At 42.1% G+C, this 27,229-nt stretch overlaps 2 protein-coding genes across 2 annotated transcripts; both read right to left on the bottom strand.

The window, feature by feature from the left end:
* Positions 1–7,763: 7,763 nt before the first annotated feature.
* On the bottom strand, positions 7,764–10,574 carry LOC116200192 (homeobox-leucine zipper protein ATHB-6-like). The gene is made up of 3 exons (XM_031530948.1): positions 9,926–10,574; positions 9,214–9,620; positions 7,764–8,649 (listed from the first exon to the last, which is right to left on the bottom strand). The coding sequence occupies exons 1-3, from the start codon at positions 9,984–9,986 to the stop codon at positions 8,239–8,241; spliced, it is 879 nt and encodes a 292-aa protein (XP_031386808.1). The 5' UTR covers positions 9,987–10,574; the 3' UTR covers positions 7,764–8,238.
* A 12,691-nt stretch (positions 10,575–23,265) lies between these two features.
* Positions 23,266–24,024, bottom strand: LOC116200361 (extensin-like). The gene has a single exon (XM_031531211.1). The coding sequence runs from the start codon at positions 24,022–24,024 to the stop codon at positions 23,266–23,268; it is 759 nt and encodes a 252-aa protein (XP_031387071.1).
* Positions 24,025–27,229: the final 3,205 nt, after the last annotated feature.

Genomic DNA, 27,229 nt, shown 5'->3' with positions numbered 1-27,229 from the left:
CTCATATCATATGCCTCCGTTTGGTTACATTCATGGAGCCATATTTCGATGGCTTGATGTATGGTCGAAGTCGACTAGTTGAGTATTTGATCGAGATATGACCATTAGGCTCGTTTCCAAGTGTACTCCAACTGGGAAGGGCGCGTAAGCCTATGCCAGGAATATCTATCTCACTGGGCCATAGACGTTAACTGAAACTAACCTTTCATCGCTAAGAGCTTCGATGAGGTTCAACGTCTAGTTGGGACAGGCCTAGATTAGATCAGACCTCTATGAATTGTGCTTTTTCATGTAAACCGTTCCTTGGAATTTCATTTCTATTATCTGGGCCATTTTATATTGATGGAAAAATCCAAAGTGAGCTAAGCAATCGAAACTGATCGATGGGTGAACTTCAGCTAGTTCTTTCGATGATGTAGTAGTGTCTCACTCCAAGCAAAAGAAAATTCGGATTTTCAGGAGAAAATTAAGAAAAAAAAAAGTGAATAAATTCGTTTAAGAAAAAGAAATAAATCAGTGACATTATTTCTAGTTCAGGAATTTTGTATTTTGGAATTTTTTTATCATGAATAGTAAAAGTATTAAAAAAATTTAATTGAATATTATAAATTTTGAATTGAAAGTGCCAAATATCTAAATAAACATTTGGGAAGTATATATAGTAGATGATGAGCTGTCACCGATCTGAAAGACTTCCGTTGTAGTACTCTTCCTTGGCATTTCCTTTCTTGCTTTTTCCTTTTTTCATTCTCGACTTTTCCAATTTCTCCTTTTGGCCCAATATGCCTCTTTTCACCACCTTCAATTTGCTACATAGGAGCTGAAGAGAACTCATGCATGGTACCATATCCAATAATTCGGTGATTGTTATAGCCTTTAGCATTCGTTGACATATATCATAATGACAACTCGTCGGGAAAGGAATAGAATCTGTAGTAAGTCTCGGTCGCTTCAATAGTTAGAATTTCCTTTCAGTATTCGAATCGAGTTCGGTACTGTGAGCATTTCAGACTATTGACGGGTATTTCTATATCGACTGAGATAAATTCATCGGTGACCGATATGAAAGAAAAATTATAAAAGGCGGTCAAATGAATAGGTTGCATCATGTTGGCAAGAAAACGTCAATGTTGCTAGGAAAATTGGTGAATTGTGCAAAATTTTCTAATACCTTGAAAATGACATTTGGGTGATGGTGACGCGAGGGGGTGGATGCGTCAAGGCGGGCCCCTCATCACATGCCTCCACCAATTCCTTTTGTTTTAAAAGGGAGAAAAGAAAGGGAGTGGGCCCAACCCTTAAGCCCTGAAAGCAACCTCTTCCATTTTGGCTGTAACCGGGACCCAGTGCGGTGTCATATTGGAGAATCTCCCGTCCCCCTGTTCCCTCCAAACGCGCCCTTATCCGCCGTTTGCCCAAATCTAGAAGCTTTTCTAATTCACATTTGTTTTTTTTTTTTTTGAAAAAATAACACATAAAATTATCGTGATATAGGACGTACCAAAATATTTTTACCTCGTAGTACGAGATTTTAATTTTTTACACGTCATGACATACCATCTATATTTCCATAAAAAAAAATGGACGATAAAAAGTTGACCGTGTTATGTGAAATAAACCACATGCTACCTCACGAAAATATGGTGTAATTATTCCTCTTCCATTATATTTCTGCAAAGCGTAAAGGTATTCATATTACAAATCTTACAAAAACTGCTCGTTTTTTATCAGAAGCTTGTGATTTAGTTTTTGAAAAAATGCACCTAGTATATGTGCCACCCTAGTATGTGGGCCACCCTTATGATCGGTTTTGATAATCATGATGTATTTATTTTGATAATCATGATTCGTTTAATTTCATATGTATTTATTATTTCCAAATATTTCGAATCATGATTATCAAAATAAATACATCATGATTATCAAAACCGATCATAAGGGTGGCCCACATACTAGGGTGGCACATATACTAGGTGCATTTTTTGTGGCGGTAAATAAATTGTATGCAGTGGAGTGTAAAAAATTCAAAATCTAATATTATATAGCAAAAGTATTTTGATAAATACTATCTCGTGTAAATTTTCAAAATTTCATATTACACAGTGTTATTTTTACTTTTTTTTCCCCACTATTTTCACATTTGTTGTTGGAAGTTTTCTCAACTTCACTATTATCGACCTTCGAAGGGGTCTAAACAATTGATGCAACTGTTATAAAGGGCCATCTATCCCATCCAAAGGCTTTAAAAATCATTTTGTCATTAGCGTTCGTTGAATCGGACCAAATCGATTCTCAACGTAAAAGCAGGCAAATTCACCCACGAGCATGTTTCTTTTATGCTGAGGACTACTGAGTTCAATATAAAAATGAGGCAAACTTTTTGGCATTATAGTAGTCGGTCGTGTGATAAATTTCTTTATGGGTTGGATTAGAAAAATAGTTTATCAGCTGTCGTAATTACAATAATTAATTGTCTTTGGTCCTATAGTCCTATTAATTGATTATCAATTATATAAGATAAAGATATAAAAACTAAAGAGCGATACGATGAAGTGCCATCACACCATCTTTTTACCTGATTGTTATTTCGACTACTAGAAAATTTTAATATCATTAATGAAATCGGAATAATTCTTAATTACTATATATAGAAAAATGAAAAGAAAATTCTCAATTCGCGTTGATATTAAATATCTTCTTGAAAAATTAAAAATTCTACCAATTCATGGATAAATATTAAAAACCCTATATCGATAAATTAAAATTTTTTACAATAAATATCAAAATGAAATTTTATTAACTTTTTATGCACTCACATGACGCCCCGGGTTGCACATAATTTTCACGTATCTGCTAATTGTGATGGCAACCAGCAAACTCTTTATGGCCAAACACAAACCATCAAACACTTTGTACTTTTATTTTGGAAAAATAGTGTTTTCACACCAATATCGAGTCCACAGCTTTATAGAAATTACAAAATCGCACTTTCATGAATAAAAGCGAAAGTGATAAAAAAAAAGTTTAAAAAGAAAAAAAAGACGAAGAAAAGGAGTGGGGAGAAAATCTTCACTGAAATTCACAGCGCGTCGTCTTCTTGCGGTGGCACCGAGAAAATTTTACCGTGACAAGTGACCGGGATGGGCCCCACATGAAGGGGAGAGGCACCGTCAGATCGGATGCTCCAATCACCGTACATGTGTGGTCGCAATAGACGCAGGCACAATCAGAAAAGCGTGTAGCAGAATCCACAGAAGCCCCGCCCATGTGCGAACCCTGCCACTGAAGTCAGAGGCGGACCCGGGTTTCCCGCCCCGTGCCAAATTAGCCGTACCACACAGAATAGAATGCCAAAAATATTTATCTAACAAATAAATTGCAATTGTTTTTTTGTTTTTTAAATTGAAAAGCAATTCATTCATGAAAAAAGGGCAATTTTTAATTTTTAAAGAGAAAAGGCAATTTTCTTTTTCGACAAACAAATAAACGGAATTAACCCAATATGGCTGATCTAGGAGTTTAAACAGCATGGCTTTCTAGAAAAGCATTAAGTTCGAGTTACCTAGAAGATAATACTTTATATTCTGTTACGCACTTGTATAGCTGAAATTACATATTTAGAGCGCTTATGTGGTATATACATGGATCGTGAGAATTAATCCGGTAAAATTTAAAGCATTCATTATATTATGAGTTTTGGGGGGATTAAAAGTTGTTTTGCATCGATAAAATATTAGTTGTGCGGTAGTAATGCATGTTCAATTTCCATAAGAAAAACACAAATTCGGATATCAAAAAGTGTACATTTTAGGAGTGAAAATATCTTTTAATACTCGATCTCCAATAATTGTGAAAGTAATCTCCCATAATTTTATTTTAAAAATATTTATTTATGTTTGCTAAATTATAATTATCACGAGACTTTTTTTCTTATAATTATTAATTACATGTGACGGGTGTGCATGTTCTTTTCCTTTCGGGTTTCTTATATATATGTACTAGGAAAAGAGAACCCACACTTCGCAGCGGGATAACAACAATTTTAATTAAGTATTAGTTGAATTAATTAGAAATTATTCAACTATATGAATAAATTTATTTAGATAAAATATCACTAATTAATGTTAATATTATACTTTTTTATCATGATTATGTATCATCTTTGAGTTGTTGAAATATCTTTTTGAATTATTAACTATATTTCATAAGCCATGTTACATGTGTATGAGCTATGAAATCCTGGACTCATTGAAAACAAAATCAATATTCGAGGAGTTTCAATTTAGATATTTCAGTTTTCTAAATAACATATTGGAATTGAATAATTATTTTATATGAAGTTTTCAATACTTGGATTATTTATGGAATATTAATGATAAACACTTTATATATATGGATCTTATATCAACTCGAGAAGATAAATAGATTAATTTGAAAATAAGAAGTAAAAGTCCTACATATGTTTTTTAAAATAGGGTGGTAAAATAGTATCTATAATGATTTCGTAAAATTTTAAGTTTTCCACAAAAAAAAATTAGGAAAAACTTTTTAAGGATGCAAAAATATTGAAAAAGAAAGTAAGGTACAAAATAAAATGTGATTCTTTCTCTAGAACATACAACTTATGGGGTCTATACCAGTTAGGGCTACTTTATATAAACTAAATAATATCTATTAGTACTATATTTTTTTAAATATAATATATAATATAAAATTGGTTAGGTCAACATATTGAATCCTCACTCTCTTGAGAGTATATTTTTCTTTATTACTTCCCCTTTGTAGAGCTTGTTGTAATTCTACTTTAGCTTAAAAAAATAGAAGATAGAAGATACTTGGGTTAACTTTATTAGAGCAATTTCTTTCTTTTCTTTTTCTAATTAAAATATTTAATTTTGGGAAAAAGCTGAGGTTAGTAATGGACACGTAAAATGAGGGAGCCAATCATGCGGCGCGTCTTTTAAAACTTTGATAATCTCTTTGTCCTTTTTATTTACTTTCTGCCCATTTTTATTATTTTAATTTCTTTTGGGTTAAGAAAAGTGAAAGAGCCCACTCGGTCGTGAGACACGATTTGGAAAAAAGGGGAGTTGGAAATTCTTGTCATTTTCCGGTTGATTTTTTTTTGCCGGTGACCAGATTAATTTTAGGGATTATTACGATATATATTTTATTATTTTATTATTTTTTCAAATCTATAGTATGTTTTAAAATATATCTAAAAATGTCTATGATTTACAATATATTTCAAATCTATCACGCCGTTAATTTATCCGTTAATAAAACGTAAGTAGGCTCAAAATCTATTCATAATTTTAATTTTTTCTCAAATCTATCATAAGGTTTTAATTTTTTTCTCAAATCTATCCCGAATAAAAGACCACAGTAATAAGAATGGGCTCACTTACGTTTCACGTTAATAATATCGTTAAATGTTGACGGAGAAATTAACGTCAGTATAGTTTTGAAACCATGTATAAAAAATGGGTCTTTATGGATAATTTTTAAACTATGAGATAAATTTGAGAAACGGGTGATACCATATCTAGCATAATAACCCTTAATTTTAATATACTCCCGGTATTTTAAGGATAATCCCGGAATACTCTCCACAGTTTTACTTGCCTCAAAGTACTTCCTAAGAATAAGCAAATCCCCTTAATTCGCTCAAAATCTCTAAATACCGCTAAATGTTTGAATGGAAAGAGAAACATTTATTACAATCCACTTGACACCTCAACAATGGCATAATAGAAAATAAAAAGGAAGAGGGTGTAACACAGTGGTACACGTTCTCGCCTAACACGAAAATGTTCTATGTTCGATAATCGGTGAGACTACATGTGTCAATTTATTAATTATTAGAATTTTTATTTTATTATATTAAATCTATATGCCTCCATTATAATCGAAAAAAATAAAAAAAAATAAAAAAAAAACACAAAGAAAAAGGAAATTGTGGTGAAAAGGAATTAACTATCTAGATATGATTCTTCCATCTTAGAATAGGTTCTCTAGATTTGCCTTAACCAAAAGACCGACGGTAGTGGTTCTAAATTGTTTTCATCAACGAAGAAGAAGAAAAAATTGGACGTCTGCAAAGGAAAATGCGGTCTGACATATGTTAAATTTGTATTGTGGCCCCAATTAAGAGTTATGAGAATTGCACATGACCCTTTATAATTTCCAATCTGCTAGCAGTATTAGAGGTTTGGAGTAAATTGAGATATTGCGGAGTATGTTAAAACAAAGAAAACTATAAGGAGTGATTTGACACTACTCGAAAACTACGAGGTTTATATTGAAATTTTAACATTTGTGCCAATATCATGTAGTATTATGATTTTGCCGTTTTTGTAAAACTGAATAATTATGCTGAGTTTGATTTGTAAGTAATATTTTAAAATCAGATTTTGATTTTGAAAAAAAGTGGTGCAAATGGTTATGTATGTGACCACTATTTGACTTTGTATGAGTTATGTGATTTTGATTTTGAAAAAGAGTGGTATAAATGAGACCCACCCTTTAACTTTGTATAAGTTATTTTGTTTTGTTGTGGATAGAATTTTGTTTTGTTGTGGATATAATTTTATTTTGTTGTGGGTAGAATTAAGTTAAATTAAGATTTTAAAATGCAACTTTGAATCCAAACGGAGCAGTAATTGTGCTATTTAGTGCTTATTCCCATATTTCCATTTATAATCAATTATGCTTTAAAGGTTTTGCTGTGAACTAGGAATTCGAAATTCTCCATAAACTATCGTCGAATGTAGTTCCGACTTAGCAAGGAAAGGGAAAATTGGGATGTCAATGATTCAGTACATATATTTAACACATAAACACTCAATGTGGATTTAGTAGAGACAATTTGAAACTCTTTTTTCCAGCAAAAAAAAAAACTCTTTTTTCGACAATTATAAGGTTATAAAGGGTTAGTTTAAGACATAGTTATAACTGTTTCTATCACATAAGTTTCCCTAGAAGAATAACTTCATCCATTAATTCACTTCTTCCAACGACTTGATTGTGTAAACGTTGTTCTTCACTCTTTCGAAATTCATAATTTTGTTTATTCATTTATCGTAGTACTTGCATAAAAGTGGAAATAAGCGTTGTATGTTGAATAGGAAAAACATAAACCGTTCTTTTAGCGATAAAATTTATTATCCGTTGTCCACACTTAATTAGATTTCTCAAGTTATTAGGTAAAACTAATTTACATTATGAAATTTGTTAGGTGTTATTAGCCACAATATTTTTTTGATGAGTTTTTAACTGTAAAACTTTCTTTTATTTATACTTTCATTAATTTCTTTATTGCGAAACATTTTCTTACAATCAATCTCATCATTTTTCTTTTGATCTCTTAAAAAAAGTTTTGCTAGACTGAAAGAAGTATGTATTGTATCAAATATATAAGCTTCGGGTTAGCAGCCCTTTTATGCATTTACGGTACTATGCTAATCAAATATTATATTTTAGAAATAATTTTCAAAGCAGTAATTAATTAAACCAATTTACTGCAAAAAAAAATAATTTATAATATTGATATTTAATATGAATTATTTTTAAGAACAGGAAAAGTCTCACTTAATTAGTACCTTTTTTTGGGTTAACAATGCTCAATTTAATTGGTATCATAAGAAACTTTCATAATTATATATGTACATCTATTTATTGATAATATATACGCACATGCAAATACAGACTGAAGTCTGCAAAGAGTACATTTATGGAGGTCTCTTTTGAAGTATACTTACGAGTTTTCAACTAATTAAATCGATTATTATTCATAAATTATATTCCTTCTCAAGTCACTTCACCGCTCATATAGCAACACGGCTTATTAATTTTTTTTCTGATTAGTTTTTAAAAGGCAGCCATTTCTTTGGGACTACATCTTCACGATCTTCAATACAGTTCTTTTTCTCTTTGAGAAAATTTCTTGTATTCACAAAATTTACCTTAGGAAGCTAATTAAGCTGCCTAATTAGCTAAACGATACGCTAATACGACCCTTATTACTGGCTACCGCACTCATAGCATCTTGCCGGACATCAATCCACACCCTCGAGAGCTCCAGCTCGCCGAACTTTGATGAAGAAATTTCTAAGTTTGCCCTTCAAACAGGAGATTAGAGGATATGGACTATTGCCGTAGTAGGTCACCCTCCCGATCTCGATTGATCAGTTTCGGGTCATTTCCCATCCCCTCTGCCCTAGATGTACACGGCGACGCTCAGTTCCACTGGTCGGGGCAATACCAGTGGAGTGTCGGGGCTTGCTCGTCCGAGAAGAAATTGCAGGCCTCGTCCCCGAGGAAATTGTGCTCCTCCAACTTCACGTAGTGCTGCGGGTAAAGCATTAGATTGTGTTGTTGGGGCTGGAGGACCCCGACACCCGAAGAAGAGATAGCAGCATTGCTGGGGCTGCTGCTCGCCGCGTTTTCTTCGTTTAGGATCGCGCTCGAGTCGCTGTCAGATGAAAGGTTGGGCTCCTTGGGGTCAAGATTGGGCAGAAGGGTCGGGGTTGGTTTCGTCTCCCCCATCAGCTTCGTGTTCTCAGATTCGGAAGCAGCAGTCGCTTCGTCTTTGAGGGAGAGATTGCTTTGATCGGAGTTCTCGTTGAGCTTCGATTTCAGCTCCCTGATCTGCATCAAGTCCAGAACAAAGGTTACGAAAACGCTGAACTATGGCATGACTTGTACATAACTACATGTAGAGAAGCTTAATAACAAGATAAAGTTCATGCACACAATTTATCTATATATTAATATTTTTACTTTTTTTTTTCCTGCATACAATGATTACTCGGATCTATTACTAAGAAATTATAAGTTTGATTCCTAATCATTCATATTTAATTGTACTTAACAAATTACCTCGTACAAAAGCGATCTAAGCGCAAAATTCTATTGCAACCATGAAAGTGTCATTTGGTAGCTTATACCTACAGCTCGTATGTTTTTATGGAGATTAATTCACACAATTATTCAGGATTTGAACTCGAGACTTCCACTCGAAACTCGCACGAAGCATGATCTTCATGCCCCGTTCCCTATCTATACTATCCCTAACTATCCAGCTTTTTCTTTTTCTAAACTTACTAACCCAAGTAATTAAGTGGTGGAAATAAAAAAATTAGCAACGTAATTATTATATATGGAAGATTAAAAATTAAAATAATTAAAAGAATTTCGGGTATTGTCTTTCACCTCTTTGAGGAGGGCGTCGTTGTCGCGTTGGAGGGCGTCGTAGCTGAGCTTGAGGGAGTCGTAATTGGCCTTGAGTACGCCGTAGTCGCGCTCAAGCTGCTTGGTCTTCCACCGGGCGCGGCGGTTCTGGAACCAAACCGCCACCTGCCGGGGCTGGAGGCCGAGCTCCTGTGCCAGCTTCACCTTCCTCTCCGGCTCCAGCTTGTTCTCCACCTCGAAGTTCTTCTCTAGCGCCTTCACCTGCTCCACGCTCAGCCTCCTCTTCTTCTCCGACGGGCCCCCCACCACCGCCACCTCCTCACCGCAACCATCCTCGTCCAGCCCTTCCAGCATTGACTGGAACTCCCTCCCGTATATCGCCGCCGCCGCCACGGCCGCGCTGCTGCTCCTCGGGCTGCCCTGCTCCTCTGTTTTTGAGGTAAAAAGGAAACATCAGAATTACAGCTGGAAAAAACACGTTTTTTTTTTTCGTATAGAGGAAGTTGTAAAATTTGGAAAACACCTTTTCCCTCCACTTCCCCCTTTCATTTTCAAAGCTTCACTCGGAACAGAGCCAGCCACGGACTGAGCTCTGCTTCGGTGCTCAGGTATTTGAATTCAAGAAAGATGTGAACTTTAATGGTTCGAGTTTGTCTTTCTTCCATTATTGGTGTGATTCTGTCTGCTTACTCAAATGGGTTGCTCTGAATTATGGAAATAAGATGATAAAGACCTGTGGCTCTGCAGATGGACATGAGAGCACCCAAAGAGTCTGAGCTGCCAAGCCTCTTCATTCAATTTGAGCTTTAAACAGACAGTTCTCAACTTCACTGCGATTGAATTTCTCTGTGTTTATATCGATTGGATCTTGAGAGAAGAGCGAGAGAGGGACAGATGGCTTCAAGATCAAGACTTTCTCTCACTTGAAAGCAGCGATTTTGGAACCAAAAGCTCCCATCTCTAAGACCAGACGAAATGGCTACGACAACGACAAAGACCGTCCCTGCAACTGCCGCAAACCCTCTCCCCTCTCAGGCCTTCCTCACCGTTCTCACTTCTCTTTAACAACGCTTCCTCAACCTCTGAACCCATCAAAAGAACAAAAAGAAAAGAAACAGCGCAATTCAAACCCAACACCACAAAGAGAAAGCAAGACCAACACTGCAAACCAATGATGACCCACGTCTCAAGTTTCTTCTTTTTTTGCCCCCCCCTCTCAAATTTACATCATTACTCAATCAATTGCTCCATGGGAGTCTAGGACTGTTCATCTGTAGAGAAAGAAGAAAGTGGATGAGGAGATCTTCAGGGGGACTGGGAGGGAAGATGGGAGGGGATTGGGAGGGAAGCAGCAGCCAACCTAGAGCACACTCACAGAGACCCCCTTTCTTTCTCTCTGAGCTTAAATAACACCAAGAGATGGCGTCAGGGCAAAGGGGCAATGGGTTAGAATCTGACTGGGGTTAGGTGCAGCGCGGTTGGCATTTCGGGCTAAATGAAATGAACCTAAAATTCGCCCCAAATCCAAATCCAAATTCAATTTGCTTTGCTTTTGCCCCTCTCCTCACCCCCACCGGATGTAGCCGGTCGCCCCCCGGTTCCTCTCATGAGATATTTTGTGGTTACGATGCGTTACGTGGTGCGTTTGATTTTAGAGTTAAGTAGAGTTGAGTTTTGATTTTAATTGGGTTGTAATGATTGTATTGTTGAATTATGAAAAAAATGTGAAAAAGTAATGAATAGTTGAGAGAAAGTAATGATCGTATTGTTGAATTGTGAAAAAAGTAATTGATAGATGAGAGAATTTAGTATTAAAAATTGAATTGCATGGTTAAAAAATTAAAGAAAAATGAAAAGTAATAATTGTGTTATTGATTTTTGTTGTGTAGTAAGTAAAGTTAAAGTTAAAGTTAAAATTTTAAAAACTTGATTGCAAAATCAAACGGGTAAATGTCTCCCAATGCATAACGCCATTCTGCAAGCTGAAAAATTATTTTTTAGTATTTTACAGCTTGATTATACGCATCGCAAATTAAGCGTTACGGATGTATTTTAATTCTTTAAGAAGAAATCTCTCATAATGACTTTCTTATTATTTTATCGGTTTCTTAGCCTTTTCTGAAACTAGATGCAAATTTTCAATTTTCACATCGTGCTTTGTTTTTTCTCCAAATCATCTCTCAATTATCTAGGAACCGGATCACATTTTGTTTCGAAAAATTTCAAAAATTTGTTTGATGCATAGCGTTGTGCTAACTTATGCTAATTGAACGTTGGCACATTAACACACATTCATGTTGATTTATTGAACTTGGATACAAAAATTTCTCATGTTTAAATTGATATGGAGAAATTGGTTGAAGGTAAAAAGTGGATCTCGTTCTCCAATTTCGCCGACGGAGTGCAATTGGGCTCAATGAATCCCTTTTCAAAACATTGGGGGTCAAATTTGATTTCCACCGAAGTTCAATGAAACTTGCACCATTTTAGGGGGGCAGTAAGAACTAAGAAAATTAACCCGTATTTTAATATTTTCATCTTACGGATAATTATCAATGGCCCCCAACTATTAATGGAAAAATATTTCCACTGGAATTTCATGTCATGGTAATTTGACCCCCTATATTATACTTCTGCTGTCATAATAAGACTAGTCTTTATCTTTATGTTTAAACAAAATCTGATATTGTTTTAACTACTTAGGAGCTTTAGTTAAGGACATGAATTACTTTTTAAGACAACTGAAGGTTGGTAAATGAAGAACTGATGAGATTCTGACTTACCATTATATTACATGATGCAGCGATGTGGCATTTATATGGTCACATAGTCAAAGTTTAATGAAGGATAATGAATATTGAATATTGAATAAAAAGTTTTAATTACACTTTCTTGTGCTCCTACTATAATTTAAGAGATAACCAGATAATTATTTATATATTAACTTACTAGGAACATAAATATTGAGACTATGCCTTATCTTTAGACTATGACAAATTACTTATTTATAGTACAGAGTGGTCTCTTTTCTACAATTTTAACATTGATAGATTAAATTGTTGTAGTGTATTATGGACAACATTTATTTACAACTTGTTTGTAGATGTATTAAGTACATAAACATTATTCACCCAAAGAAAGTGCATAACTATTTCAAAGTAAAGTGGAGTTAATTTCATATTTCAAATTCGATTATCACTAGTGAAACTATTGATACCCATTTATTTAAAATTTTATTTTCTTGTCATAAATTCACAAATTTTCTTTGTAACTGAAAAAATGAGCTCAATCCACGTACTATGACTTTCTCTCGAAATCAAACTATGATTTTTTTATTTATTTTTATTTCAAAGTTATTTTCTTAGAATTTACAAAGGCAGTTTCATTACAAATCCGTGTAGACCGAGGAGCTATTTCAGCAAGAAATTCAACAACATTCCTACCAAAGTCATGCCCAAGCTTATCTTTAATGTAATCATAGACGGGAATTTTGGTTCGGGGGGGGGGGGGGGGGGGGGGGGGGTTAAGAGAAGGGTCCATTCTCCATTTTTGAGGATAAAGGGGGGTAAATTGGTTAAAATTTAAGTTGAGAGGGTAAATTGCCCAGTCCCCAGAATTGGGGTGTCCCGCGTTAATTTTCAAAGACAATGGGCTTTCTGGAAGGCATCTCGCTTGAACGGAACAGCTCCACTGAGAGCCCAGAAGAGAAGATTTTAGCAACGTCACCGTATCATCGCCGTCACTCGTCCTGGTCGGTGTGATCAATCGCCTGCGTTCGCACGTAGTTTTATTTAGTTTTCAATTTATTTTATAATTTATTTAATTGCTGGCTTGTTACAATTTTAAATTGTAATTATAAATTAGCGTAGGCCGGTTTAGCCGTTTAGGTAGTTCAACAATTCTTCAGGTTTCGGATTTGAGTATTGTGAATGAAAATAAATCGGGATTGGCATAAATTTACTCTCTAGAGGGTCAATTTTCCGAGAAATTTTTATATGTAATGGATATACCACATACCAACAAAAGTGTTGGTTGAGTGGTAAGCAGCTCGCCTCCGTAAGGAGGTAAATACAAGTTCGAATCTCGAAAAATGCACTTGTTGGGAGGGAGAATAACTTATGCTCGATCTCCCGACTGGATTAGTCAGACCCCGTTGGGCTTCTGGATACCAGGTATACACTAAAAAAAAGATTTACCATATGACAATACAACAAGCCAATTGTATTCCTCAATTTCTCTTGATTTTTTAGTAGTATCAACAAAAAAATTATTGTTGACAAAAATATATTATTTTACGTGTCTGGTGATGCAGTGCTACATGATACATCCATTAAACACATTAAATTCTGCAATCTCCTCAAACTTGGATTAGTGACATGATTAGGGAAAAGAAAATGTAATTATTTATAATTGTCCACAAAGACACGGGTAGATGCACCCGCAACAATTTTAGTCCACTGTACATCCTTCCAATACATCCTTCCATTAATTTTAGTACGCTTGCTTTTAATTGCTTCTTCTCGACATTTGGACAAGCAGCTGGTTTACGTAAGATTTCATTGAGCCTACAATTTAATTTAATAGATGGAAATATTCAATCCAAAAGTATATATCTTTCAATAGGTGATGGGCTGAAAATCATTATTATTCTCAACACACATTCACTTATAATATGAAATGCCTACTCTCAGCTCCCACTCTCTCATAGGTGATGGGCTGGAAATCATTATTATTCTCGACACAGATTCGCTTATAACATGAAATGCCTACTCTCAGCACCCACTCTCGCATGAGAGGACCCGAAGATCGAAAGAGCCAAATTCTGGTATATATATATATATATATATATATATATATATTTCTGTCAACCGCAGAGGAGATCATGAGCAGTGTTAGGATAATACCAGGCAGATCTATGGGAGGGGTTTGGCTTTCCCAGGCTGTGATAAACATCGTGCAAGTTGGCTTTCATTCTTATTAGCTGTTGCATTGCATACTCATCATGTTGCTTGAGCCCACAACCCCTACCCACCATACACACAGAGATTGGATCCAATTTTCGTGATAGGCGGAATCGATCACATTTGAAAATGATGAGGATTCGACTTAACGTATCAAATCATAGAATTAAGCTCGTGTCAATACGTGTTCAGCATATTTTTATCCATACGGTGAAATTAGTTTAGACTATATAAAGGAGAGTTCTCGAGGTGAGTTTGTGACGACGCATCTTTTATGGACAACAACACGTGTGAAGATGGGTACTTGTGAGAGTTCAATGCGAAAAACAAACACCACAGAAAAGGAACTCATATATATGATATATATATATATGTGTGTGTGTACGTGAGTTGTGGTCATGTTGGGAACTCGTAGTCCTCACAAAAAGTTCCAAAAACAAATTTGGTCGGTGTTTCCTAAGGTTCACAGGAAATCATAATTTCAAAAGGCCATTAGCATGACAGGGAAAAAGAACAATTAAGTAAAATGTGGTCCCGATGACCGTCCACTTAAACGCCGCATGATATATTACCAACGCACATGTTGATTGAATGGCTCCGGTAATTCTATATATATATAAACAATTTATGTTATAAAAATCGAGCTCGATTTCGCTTGGTAAAGGAAAAGGAAAACAGATCGATTTATATGTTTTTGGACCATCATGTATGGCTACACCTACCCGTTGAGTATATGCCCTTAAGCTTTGAAGGAGATCCTCGCTGCAGAGAGGATCGGTATGGATGTAAATGGATGGAGCTTTTCTGCATCTTACGAGTTACATATATTATTATTATTATTATTTTAAAAAAAAAAGCTCCTGCCAAATAAACTGAAACTGTGTGCATATTTTATTTTATTCATTTATTCATGTGTTTCTGTCGAAAGTTGTCAGAATTTTTTGGGGAGTTCGATTTTATATTATGGGATGTGCCTACGGAGATCTTCTTGAAGTACACAAATCAAAGCACATATGGATACTAGGAACTGACAATGTGACATAGTTTAATAAAGACATATGTCGTTCCTCTTAAATTACCGTTTAGTAATCATCTTCTGTTCTAGATTTAAGGAACTCATCGGCCCATGCTAGCGGGCGAGGAAATTAATTAATGCAATATTTAAACTGAAAATGTAATTACATAAATATAAACCAATCAACCGCGAGGATGTGTCTAAACGGGGAATTGAGCTCCGAGTGACGAACTTTATGCAGTACAAGGCTTTGAATATTGAAAAGAAGGGCAAATATTAATCGCGTTGATTCTATCGTGCCTTCCCAGATATGCATGACCTGTATAGTGCCTTAATAATGGCATACAAGAGGCAAGTACTTCTGTGATTGGCTTTGTTAGCTAGATTCGTACTTTGTCTCCCAAATCATAATCATCACAAAAATATGTGATTGAGCACATGCTCTCATATAATTAAAAGGCAATACATATATATTATATCTTACCTTGGATAACTTCGTACTTTCAAGTTTTTCTAATGTTCCACCTTATTATAATTTCATGAACCAATTTACTGTCCTAATTTCAAGGAATTAAAATAAAAAAATTCTTCCTTAATCCAGCAAATGAACATGAAATTACCACCCATTTATTTTTTTTCTCCATTTGTGCGCACCCGAATTTCGTCTCGTCGGGCACGCGTGAGCGCGCCTACGCAACGCGGCTTGGGAGTGTCCACCTTCCCGGGGACGCGCGACGGACGCACGTGAGAAGGAGTCGACACTTGCCATTTTACGACCCGGAGGTCGAGGGCCGGCAAGTTACCCGGGTCTAGGGGTACGGGGTACACCTAATTGCTAAGGCATATGGTCTGCGAAACCCAAGGTTCCGAATTCGGGGGTTCTGTTACGTGCGAGCCTATATCTTGCATGCCCTATTGGTACTCTAGCTTGTCTAGACTTTCCGTTTTAATTTAATTACCGCTTAATTAAGTTCCGCACATTTTACGCGTTTTGACACCGTAAATTCGAATAACTACTCCGACCGTCCACTCTCCGACCGGAATTCTTACATGAATAAATGTATAACATAAACCTTACATTGTTCCCTCAAATAAAATACAAATTACAACAACTGAATCCCGGTCGGTTCGCGTTCGGTTATTATTCCACTCGTGGCTCGCCGTGTGGTTTGAGTGACCGAAACCGAAATTAAAGCAACGCGGGCTCAGAGAGCCGGGGGTCAGGTCCAACCGAACCAACGGATGGCGAAAGAATCGTGTGACTCTTGATAGCCGTAGGATCGGTCGAGCTCCGGGGTCATGTCCGGCCGCGACTTACTTACTCGATCCGAGTCGTCTTCCACATAGACACTACTAGGAGCGTAGCAGTAAGTCGAAACAGGACCCGATTCCGCACTCGGGTTGCGCGCGCTAGGTGTGTGGGGGCGTTGGACCCCGTGATTGACAAAAGAGGGTGTTGGACCCTGTGTATATCGTATTCCTAGGGATCCGGGCTCGACTTGTAATAAATAAACAGAAAACAGAGAGTTGTGTATTTTAATGTCGTGTTTACGTGATTAGCCAATTCGTGCGGGATTTCGATCAAAAGCGTATCTAATTATTCACATGTACATATGAACAAGCAAAATCAGTCACGGCGGAATTTAATTTTGTCAATTTTAAGTCCGAATAATTAATTAAACCAATTTTGATGTATTTAATCGATTTAATTCTCTTAAAGCCGAGTGAACATGAGATTGGTTCGTGTGAATTCGTTCTCGCTTCAAACAACCGGTTTTAATGTCGAGTAATTAAAATGTTCCAATTCGTGCTTTCGTCGGTTTAATTAAAACACAATCATTTATTTATTTTTTGTTCCATTTTTCCTATTTCTCAATTTTATTTTTTAACACGACAATCACAAATTATCACCGCAATTATCGAATTTATTCATAAATTGAGTCCTACGCATGCCACTAAGTCGGAATAATATACCTAGTCTCGGTTTAAGTCGAAAAACAGTGCGGTTGGACCGGATTGGAGGCGGTCTGAACAGTGCAGACCGGCTGGACAGCAGCTGGGCCGGCGAGCTGGGCCGAACGGACGGGTGCTGGGCCGGGTGCGGCGAACTGGGCCGGACGCGCGGGCTCTGGGCCGCGAAGGGAATTGGGCCGCAGGAGGGCGCGCTGGGTCAGGCGCTGAAGCCGGGCCGAATCTGCGGGCGAAACGGGTCGCGCGTTCCGGGCTGAACCCGAGGCGAAGCGGAACGGGTCGGATCGCCTCGGCTGGATTGGGCAGAGCGGGCTGGGCCGAATCTGCTGGGCTGGACCTACACAAACCAAAAGATGGGCCGAGCCCGTGAGAAGGAGAACGCCGGAGAAGACGAAGATGGGCGGAGAGGGGGTGTCCGGCGACCGCGGGCAGCGGTTCCCGCCTCTAAGCGCCGCGGCGACTGCGCGGAGAGGCGCGGGAGACGGCGGCGACTACCGCCTGGGCTATGCCGTGCTCGGGAGGGGCATTACGAGGCTCGGGATTGTCTCGGTCGAGAGGATTTTTTTGAATTTTCCAGCTCGATTTCCAGATTTTCCGGCGAAGGATTTTCGAGTTTTTCGCCGGAAATCGGTAGAGTTGAGAGGAAGAAATGGAGGGGGTTTGTTCCGGGGAGTGTCGCCGGTCCGTTCCCGAGGAGAAATCGGAGCGAGGGGGAGGGATTCCGAGCGTTTTTTTCGGAGATTCGAGAGTCGGGGGCCTTGAGTCCGAGAGAGAGTCTAGGGTTTTGGGGGGGCGGCCAGAGAGAGAGAGAGATCGGGGCCGTGAGGGAGATAGCGGTTGAGGGAACGTGCCGGGGAAGCGAACGGTAGCGTGTCGGACGAGCGTGTCAGCGATGGCAGGCGGTCGCGGTGGGTGGGCAACCGCGGCGTGTCGGAGGTGGCAGAGGGATTTCAGTGGAAAAAGAGGAGAAGAAGCGGGGGGAGAAAAGAAGGGAAGGAAAGAACAGCGGGGGCGGAAAGGAAGAGGAAGAAAAGAAGAGGGGGCAAAGTGGAAAGAAAGAAAGAGCAGGGGCGAAAATGAAACGATCAGAAACTTCTGACCTGCGTCAGAAATTCTGAGGGTGTCAGACCGGTCTGATGCCGATTTGATCGGTCTGACGCCGATCTGACCCCTGCCCGATTTTTTTTTTTTAAAAAAATAAATAAATAAATAATGCCATCCTTTTGTTAGGGTGGACCAAAATGGGGTGCTGACAGCTTGCCCCTCTTTGGTTGCGTGCTCGGATAGAGGATGCTGCCAAAGATCATGAGAAGCACCCCATCGGATGCGTGGGAGAGAATTGTGCAAGTGCATGGACCCTGCAGAATAGTAATGATGGAACTCGGCCCTACATAAGAATAAAGGTGAGACTCGGCCCCGCCGAATGTTGGAGATGGGACTTGGCACTGCGTAAAAGTAAAGGTGGGACTCGGCCCTGCAAAAAAGTGATGACGGACTCGGCCCTGCATAAAAGTGAAAACGGGACTCGGCCCTGCATAAAAGTAAAGATGGGACTCGGCCCTGCAGAATATTGAACAAGGGACTCGGCCCTGCATAAAAGTAAAGATGGGACTCGGCCCTGCAAAAAAAAGTGATAACGGGACTCGGCCCTGCATAAAAGTGAAGACGGGACTCGGCCCTGCAAAAGAGTAAAGATGGGACTCGGCCCTGCAGAAGAGTAAAGATGGGACTCGGCCCTGCAAAAAAAGTGATGACGGGGCTCGGCCCTGCATAAAAGTAAAGATGGGACTCGGCCCTGCATAAAAGTAAAGATGGGACTCGGCCCTGCAGAATATTGAACAAGGGACTCGGCCCTGCAGAAAAGTAAAAATGGGACTCGGCCCTGCAAAAAAAAAGTGATAACGGGACTCGACCCTGCATAAAAGTGAAGACGGGACTCGGCCCTGCAGAAAGGTGAAGATGAGATTCGGCCCTGCAGAAAAGTGAAGATGAGACTCGGTCCTGCATAAAGGTAAAGATGGGATTCGACCCTGCAGAAAAGTAATGATGGGACTTGGCCATGCATAAAAGTAATGATGGGACTCGGCCCTGCAGAAAAGTAAAGATGGGACTCGGCCCTGCAAGAAAAGTGATGACGGGACTCGGCCCTGCATAAAAGTAAGGACGGGACTCGGCCCTATATAAAAGTAAAGATGGGACTCGGCCCTGTATAAAAGTGAGCGCCTACGTATCCCGTGAGACCGGGAATTAGAGTCTGCCATAGTTCTTGCAGCTTGGTATCTGTGATCCTGACATCATTAGCAAGTCATAGTGAGTTACTAAAGATGTATGGGCGTATCAATGCTATGAAGACAACGTCATTGTGACGCACGATGCTTCAGTTTTGGGTCCCCTGGGTGACCCGTGAAGAATTTTGCTTTGACAAATACGATTGGATCCTGCTTTCGAAGGCCTCGATGCGAGGCCTTCAGGGGTTTTTGCCAGCCATGCATGGGTATAGTAAGACGTCCTCAGTGATGCCCTAGCGACTCTATGGACTGTTCGACGCGCTCATCGGTTTAGGACCCTTCTCGTCAGGGTAGCGCAGGGCGACTGCATTTGTGACCCGCATGGAGGAGTCCCGTGCAAATTTGATCAGACCCCGGCCTAGTCATTCCAGAGTGTTATGACTAGACTCCCGGAAAGGAATGTCTGGGATTTTGGCTTTGTAGTAGCCGATTGAAGGGTGGCTGTGACCCATTTGGAGTTATGTAAATGACAAGGAGAAAAGAGAAAGCTTGGGGAGCACGTTGCCCTAAGCTAAAAGGATACACGGGTTCACGCCTTCAGTGAGATGTACCCCCTTTCTCTTACGTCCTTCCGTTGGTGTTGGCTGTCTTGAACTGCTTGGATTGCGTGCTTGGTCGCCCACTGTGCTTGAGAAAGAATCCGCTTTGGACGGTTGAGTTTGGTAGGAGAGCCGATCGGGGATCGCCTTGGAGTAGATAACCTAGCCATTTCCCTTGGGGATCCCTGGTCCGCGCAGTGTGCGATAGCCTAGGGTGACCGTTTTGTTTATCTCTCATATTACTCTCCTTTTGCTACGGTCACCCACTTCGGGGCCGTACCTCTTAACCTAAAGGGGATAAGCTCTCCTTTTACCACGACTGTCCGCCTCGGGATTTTCAATCGTGCCTCTCTCTTACCCTAGCTTTTGCCTAGGTCGCCCCGAGGGGTTTTCGACCTAGCGGGCTCGATTCTTTTGTCTCTCGAGTTTGTAAGGGCGAAGGATTCAAATGATTCGACCTCCGAGTGCATTGTCGTCTGTCTCCGTCGAGGAGTAGTGTTTGCTACTTCCCCTTTTTTGTCGGGGTTTATTGACTGCTTTTGAATTGGCGGAGCCGGTGCTTTTGGTGAACGTCGGCGTTGCCTTGTTTGTTCATTGGCGGGTTTTTCCCGCGTCTTTTCTCTCTCTCTTCGTTGGCGATTTTTTTTTCTTTTCGCTCTGTTTTTTTTTTCTTGCAGTTGGGGTTTGTTTTGTGCCCCGTGTCTTTGTTTGAAACTCCTCGACCTTGCCTCGCCGAGGCCGCTTTGGTGTGCTTCGCCTCGTGGAGACTCGTTGCATGTTGCTAGCCCTATTTTGTGAGGACTGGCTTTCTTGGAAGTTTGACTCTTATGCACTCGGAAGCCGACCTTCGTGTCATTTGCCCTTGCAAGCATTACAAGTGAACTTCCCCTATTGTCTAAGAAAAGAAAATGCGAGACTGCTCCGTGAACAAACAACTGATGTTGCCCCTGTACGAATGTTAGACGGGGATGCCCCGGTCTTCATTTGTTAAACTGGCCCGTGGCAGGCTCCTGGTGGGATATCCCCGATCGTTTCTTGCTGTCCTTATGGTGCGTGCCTCTCGGAGGGTACACGCTGTTGGAGTTGTCGGATGTTCGAGGAAGACGGTCGCATTGATGCTGAGTGATTCGCTCGATTGTCCTCGTCTTCGGCTTCGTAAGGGGTACTTCATGGTCGGACCCTTTTCCTATCAAAGTAAAAGGGTGAAGGGCCCGATAGAGTTCTCGATGAGGTGTGAACCCGCGAATCGCTCTTTGCCTGCGACCGGCATGTCCCTGTGAAATACAACAAAGGAAGTGATGGATCAGGCGATTATGCGGTGGAATGTGTGGCAAGAAATGTGGAGCGGACCCATGGGAAATCCCTTCGTCCATCGCGTGGCCCATGGGTGCCACGCATGGGGGTCATTCGTTCCCGGGAAACTAGTTATCACCACACTGGAGTGGTTAGAAGGTGGCCGGGGGCGGCATGAGTGTACTTTCCTCCGACACGGGTAGGTAAATGCAGCCGTCCTAGAGATCGAGGAGCCGGGTCCCACGGGGACATGCGAATCGAACAGGTTCGAAAGAACCAATAGGGCGTCCTGAGAGCTGTCCTAATGCCCCTTTCTAGTCAGGAGTCCGTCTGGGAATGCATTCAGATAAACATAAAGAGCGAGTTTAGGGAAGAATGTGTGTTTGCAAGGCGCATGGTTCCCCTTCTGTTGGTTAATATCCACCGCGGTGGGTGGGTCGGCATCTCAAAAGCGCAGCTCGAATAACACAAGTCACTGTGTCGGTTGGTTGCATTTGAGTGGAACCTAGCAATGAAAATAATTATTTTCAGCAGGCGAAAGTGCTTGAAATAAATTAGGAGAAAGAATGTACAGATGCGACGATTTCAAAAACATGCGAAGTTATTTTCATTAAGATCGACATTTGTGTTACAACAACAAAAAAATCCTCTTCCGCCGTGCGGCTTATAGTTTCGACTGCACGTAGGGACCGTTTTATATAGGTAGTCTCATGGGAAAATCAGCTTTTCCTCTTCGGCCTTGTCCTTGCCCCTAGGGCAAATACCGATCAGATTGATAGCCGCGTCAGAGCTTGATCCATGGTCGGGGAGGGAGTTAGCCTGGGCATTTGGTGGCTTGACTTCATTGAAAGAGAGTCGGTTCTTCTCAATCATCTCCTGCAATTTGCCCCGGAGGGTATAACAATCGTCCGTAGTGTGCCCCGGAGCGCCCATATGGTATTCACAATGGAGATTCTGATCCTGATTCGCAGGATTGAACTGAGGATGAGGGGCCACGGGTCTAATTTCCTTAGCTGCCAAAAGTTGGCGATAGACTTGTGACTGGGGAACCGGCAAAGGTGGGTATTGCAGACGCGGCCTAGCTTGCCCTCCTTGTCGAGGTTGCAAAGTTGGGGCTCCTTGAGCCGATGGCGGACTCCTAAAGTTAGGGGCCTATTTGGAGATGCCCAGTGAGGGGTAGGCGCGTAATTATGATCGTATGGTTGCGGGGCCCGTGGCGGAGGATAAGCCGGTGGCGTCGAGTAGTTAATCGGCAGGGCCGGGTATTGCTGCTGGTACTGCATGGGGGTTTGGCGTCCAAGGCTGACGGCATTAACAGACGCGTCTCTGCCATTTTTGTTACTCGTTGGTGATGGCGCAGTAGTGGCATTCTTGGATGACTGCCCCTCCTTTCCGGTCGATCCTTCTATCTTCCCAAGCTTGATGCCCATGTCAAGTTTCTTCCTAGCATCGATCAGACTGGAGAATGAAGAAGTATGGGCCAATAGGTGCAAGTAGTGGGCCCCTGTGAGAGTGGAGTGAAATAACTGGATCTGCTGCGCTTCACTGATCGGGGGGACATGCTTCGCCACTCTAGCCCGCCACTTCACTGGGTAGGCCTCGAAGCCCTGGTCCTCGGTCATTTCCATTGTACTGAGCTCCAATAGGGTCGGGGGCGTCTCTGCACAGTACTTGTACTGGTCGATGAATTTGCCCGATAGGTCCGCCCATGTAGGGATATCCGCGGCTTTCAGTGACATGTACCAGTCAAGAGCCGCTCCCGCCAAACTGTCCTGGAACGTGTGGATAACGAACTCTTCGTAGTCCCAGTACTGCAACATCTTTCCCCTGTAGTGACGGAGATGGTGACGAGGGTCGGTCGTGCCATGTTACCTTTGGAATTCAGGCACCTTAATCTTCGGGGGTAGCCGCATACCCGGGAAAAGACTCCAATCGCCATCACCGGCATCGAGGCGGGAGCCACCTGATTGTAGGGCTTTGATGTTCTCTTCCATCTTCTTCAATCTCTACTCTTGCTCGACCTCCGTCTCTAGGAGACAATTTGTTGGTGGAGCTGCGAAGGCCGCCTGAGTTGGCGTGTTTGGTTCAGAGACAGGGATATTTACGGGAGGTGGTGCTGGGTAGGAGAAGCTGATATGGGGTTGTGGAGCTTGGAATGCGAGAGGCTCGGATGTAAAAACTGGAGCGTGGAGGTTTGGTACCGGGAAGACCATCGGCGGAGGAGCTGCGTAAACAGGAGCCGAAACCGGTATGGACATTGGCGGCGGTACAAGAGTGGTCGGATCCGACGGTGGAGGAGGAATGACCGCCGAGAGAGTCACCGATGGCGAAGGGACACTGGCCGGGTGACCCGTCGGTGCGTGTATTGCAGGTGCTTCAACACCTTCCGGAGCATGGGTCGGCGGGACCCAAGGGTTTGGGTCGACCGTTGGCCCGTACCCTGGAGGCGGAGTAGAGTTTGAGGAGGCGCGGTTTGGGCCCTTGAGCAAGGCCATGAGCTCGGCCATGTCAGCAACCATCTGGTTGATCGTACCCCTCAATGTGGTGATGTCGCCTTCCAATGTGACGATGCGGGCACCATCAGTGGAGGTGGACGGTGCTCGAGTTTCCGGCGATGGGACTGGTGGCGGAACTACTCCCGAGTGTGTCGGAGGCGCGCCCGCAGGGGTTGGTGGTAGCGGTGCATGAGTCATGAGCGGCTGAGAATAGACCGGCGTTGGTGGAGTGCTTTCCTCGAAACTAGCGGGTTGGTTGTTTTGCGCCATCCTCAATTGCCGACGAGTGGGATAACAATGTGGCGCCAGTTATGGTTACCTGCGTCCCACAAGTTTGTAAGTTGCAACGCGAGCGAGTTCTGCTAATTATATAAATGTACAGGACAAATATAGAGAGATGTGGTGTATGAGATGCATGAATTTTAAAAGCTAATGCCGTCATTCGCATTGATCCCCGGGGTTCGAAAATAAATGTAATTTTGAAAAACAAGCCCTAAATCGATCTTCCACCGCGCTCGAGGCGCGAGCGACCACCTCCATGGAAAGCACCGGTTTCAGGCAAGGGCCTGGTGAAGACTATCCTAAGGTGCATGTGAAGGCTTCCACAAGCCCTCTTCCTAGACCTCTCCAGGGAGGTGTTCGCTCAAGCGAGCTCCTGATCGCGTCTCTGTAGCTTGGTGCGGATCCGGGAGAGCTCCCTCTAGAGGTCACGGTTAGTCGGTGAATTCCTTATCTTTCTCAGCAACTTAACGGCGAAGGTGATCGATTCTGATGTTGGTGAAAATACCATGATGGCTGTGCCTAGAGTAATGGATATCCTGGCAAGTGTGTCGATCTTGGTTTGCGGAGACTCGGTGGGATCCTCGTGCGCTGACAGACTTTGTCGAGACGCGAATCAAGAGACCGAGTGTGGCATCCCTTACCAAGATGAAAGGAAGATCAACTCAAGACTCATCAATGCGAATGACATCCTAATTTTAAAAATTTACATGATGCATGTTTACGAAAATGTAAATGTCCACGGCTTAATTCATGTTACAAGTTATATGTACATCGCTCTTAAAATAGAAAAGGATTCAAATTGGCACACAGGCCGACTCGATAGACTGTTGTCGGCGTCGGGTTGAAGGCTTGCATGGAGGCATGGCACTATGCATGGTTCGGTGCTACAGAGACCGTGCTATCTATGGATGGGGGCTCCCGACTCAAGGGTGTGAATTCCTTGAAATCGAGCGAGGATCTTTGGGGGCCGGTTCGGTGGCATAGCCGACTCGATCCGTTCCCTTACTCGGAACCTCTGACTAACCTAGCTTCCTATTTTGGCGCCCGTGGGATTTCGGACAAGGCACCTAAAGCTAGCATGATATGCAATGCATGCGTGAAATAAATGTGCGTAAGTAGATAAGCGGTAAACGACGGAAAGAGGTAAATAAACAAGCAAGCAAGCAAACGGGATTGAGCCCAAACCCTCTAGATGTCCCCAGTGGAGTCGCCAAGCTGTGCGCACCCGAATTTCGTCTCGTTGGGGCACGCGTGCGCGCGTCTACGCAACGCGGCTTGGGAGTGTCCACCTTCTCGGGGACGCGCGACGGACGCACGTGAGAAGGAGTCGCCACTTGCCATTTTACGACCCGGAGGTCGAGGGCCGGCAAGTTACCCGGGTCTAGGGGTACGGGGTACACCTAATTGCTAAGGCATATGGTCTGCGAAACCCAAGGTTCCGAATTCGGGGGTTCTGTTACGTGCGAGCCTATATCTTGCACGCCCTATTGGTACTCTAGCTTGTCTAGGCTTGCCGTTTTAATTTAATTGCCGCTTAATTAAGTTCCGCACATCTTACGCGTTTTGACACCGTAAATTCGAATAACTACTCCGACCGTCCACTCTCCGACCGGAATTCTTACATGAATAAATGTATAACATAAACCTTACATTGTTCCCTCAAATAAAATACAAATTACAACAACTGAATCCCGGTCGGTTCGCGTTCGGTTATTATTCCACTCGTGGCTCGCCGTGTGGTTTGAGTGACCGAAACCGAAATTAAAGCAACGCGGGCTCAGAGAGCCGGGGGTCAGGTCCAACCGAACCAACGGATGGCGAAAGAATCGTGTGACTCTTGATAGCCGTAGGATCGGTCGAGCTCCCGGGTCATGTCCGGCCGCGACTTACTTACTCGATCCGAGTCGTCTTCCACATAGACAATACTAGGAGCGTAGCAGTAAGTCGAAACAGGACCCGATTCCGCACTCGGGTTGCGCGCGCTAGGTGTGTGGGGGCGTTGGACCCCGTGATTGACAAAAGAGGGTGTTGGACCCTGTGTATATCGTATTCCTAGGGATCCGGGCTCGACTTGTAATAAATAAACAGAAAACAGAGAGTTGTGTATTTTAATGTCGTGTTTACGTGATTAGCCAATTCGTGCGGGATTTCGATCAAAAGCGTATCTAATTATTCACATGTACATATGAACAAGCAAAATCAATCACGGCGGAATTTAATTTTGTCAATTTTAAGACCGAATAATTAATTAAACCAATTTTGATGTATTTAATCGATTTAATTCTCTTAAAGCCGAGTGAACATGAGATTGGTTCGTGTGAATTCGTTCTCGCTTCAAACAACCGGTTTTAATGTCGAGTAATTAAAATGTTCCAATTCGTGCTTTCGTCGGTTTAATTAAAACACAATCATTTATTTATTTTTTTGTTCCATTTTTCCTATTTCTCAATTTTATTTTTTTAACACGACAATCACAAATTATCACCGCAATTATCGAATTTATTCATAAATTGAGTCCTACGCATGCCACTAAGTCGGAATAATATACCTAGTCTCGGTTTAAGTCGAAAAACAGTGCGGTTGGACCGGATTGGAGGCGGTCTGAACAGTGCAGACCGGCTGGACAGCAGCTGGGCCGGCGAGCTGGGCCGAACGGACGGGTGCTTGGCCGGGCGCGGCGAACTGGGCCGGACGCGCGGGCTCTGGGCCGCGAAGGGAATTGGGCCGCAGGAGGGCGCGCTGGGTCAGGCGCTGAAGCCGGGCCGAATCTGCGGGCGAAACGGGTCGCGCGTTCCGGGCTGAACCCGAGGCGAAGCGGAACGGGTCGGATCGCCTCGGCTGGATTGGGCAGAGCGGGCTGGGCCGAATCTGCTGGGCTGGACCTGCACAAACCAAAAGATGGGCCGAGCCCGTGAGAAGGAGAACGCCGGAGAAGACGAAGATGGGCGGAGAGGGGGTGTCTGGCGACCGCGGGCAGCGGTTCCCGCCTCTGAGCGCCGCGGCGACTGCGCGGGGAGGCGCAGGAGACGGTGGCAACTACCGCCTGGGCTATGCCGTGCTCGGGAGGGGCATTACGAGGCTCGGGATTGTCTCGGTCGAGAGGATTTTTTTGAATTTTCCAGCGCGATTTCCAGATTTTCCGGCGAAGGATTTTCGAGTTTTTCGCCGGAAATCGGTAGAGTTGAGAGGAAGA

The sequence above is a fragment of the Punica granatum genome, chromosome 3, assembly GCF_007655135.1.
Source record: "Punica granatum isolate Tunisia-2019 chromosome 3, ASM765513v2, whole genome shotgun sequence".
NCBI classification, from domain to species: Eukaryota; Viridiplantae; Streptophyta; class Magnoliopsida; order Myrtales; family Lythraceae; genus Punica; species Punica granatum.
The sequence above is the reverse complement of the archived record's forward strand: the minus strand, read 5'-3'. Positions and strand labels throughout refer to the sequence as shown.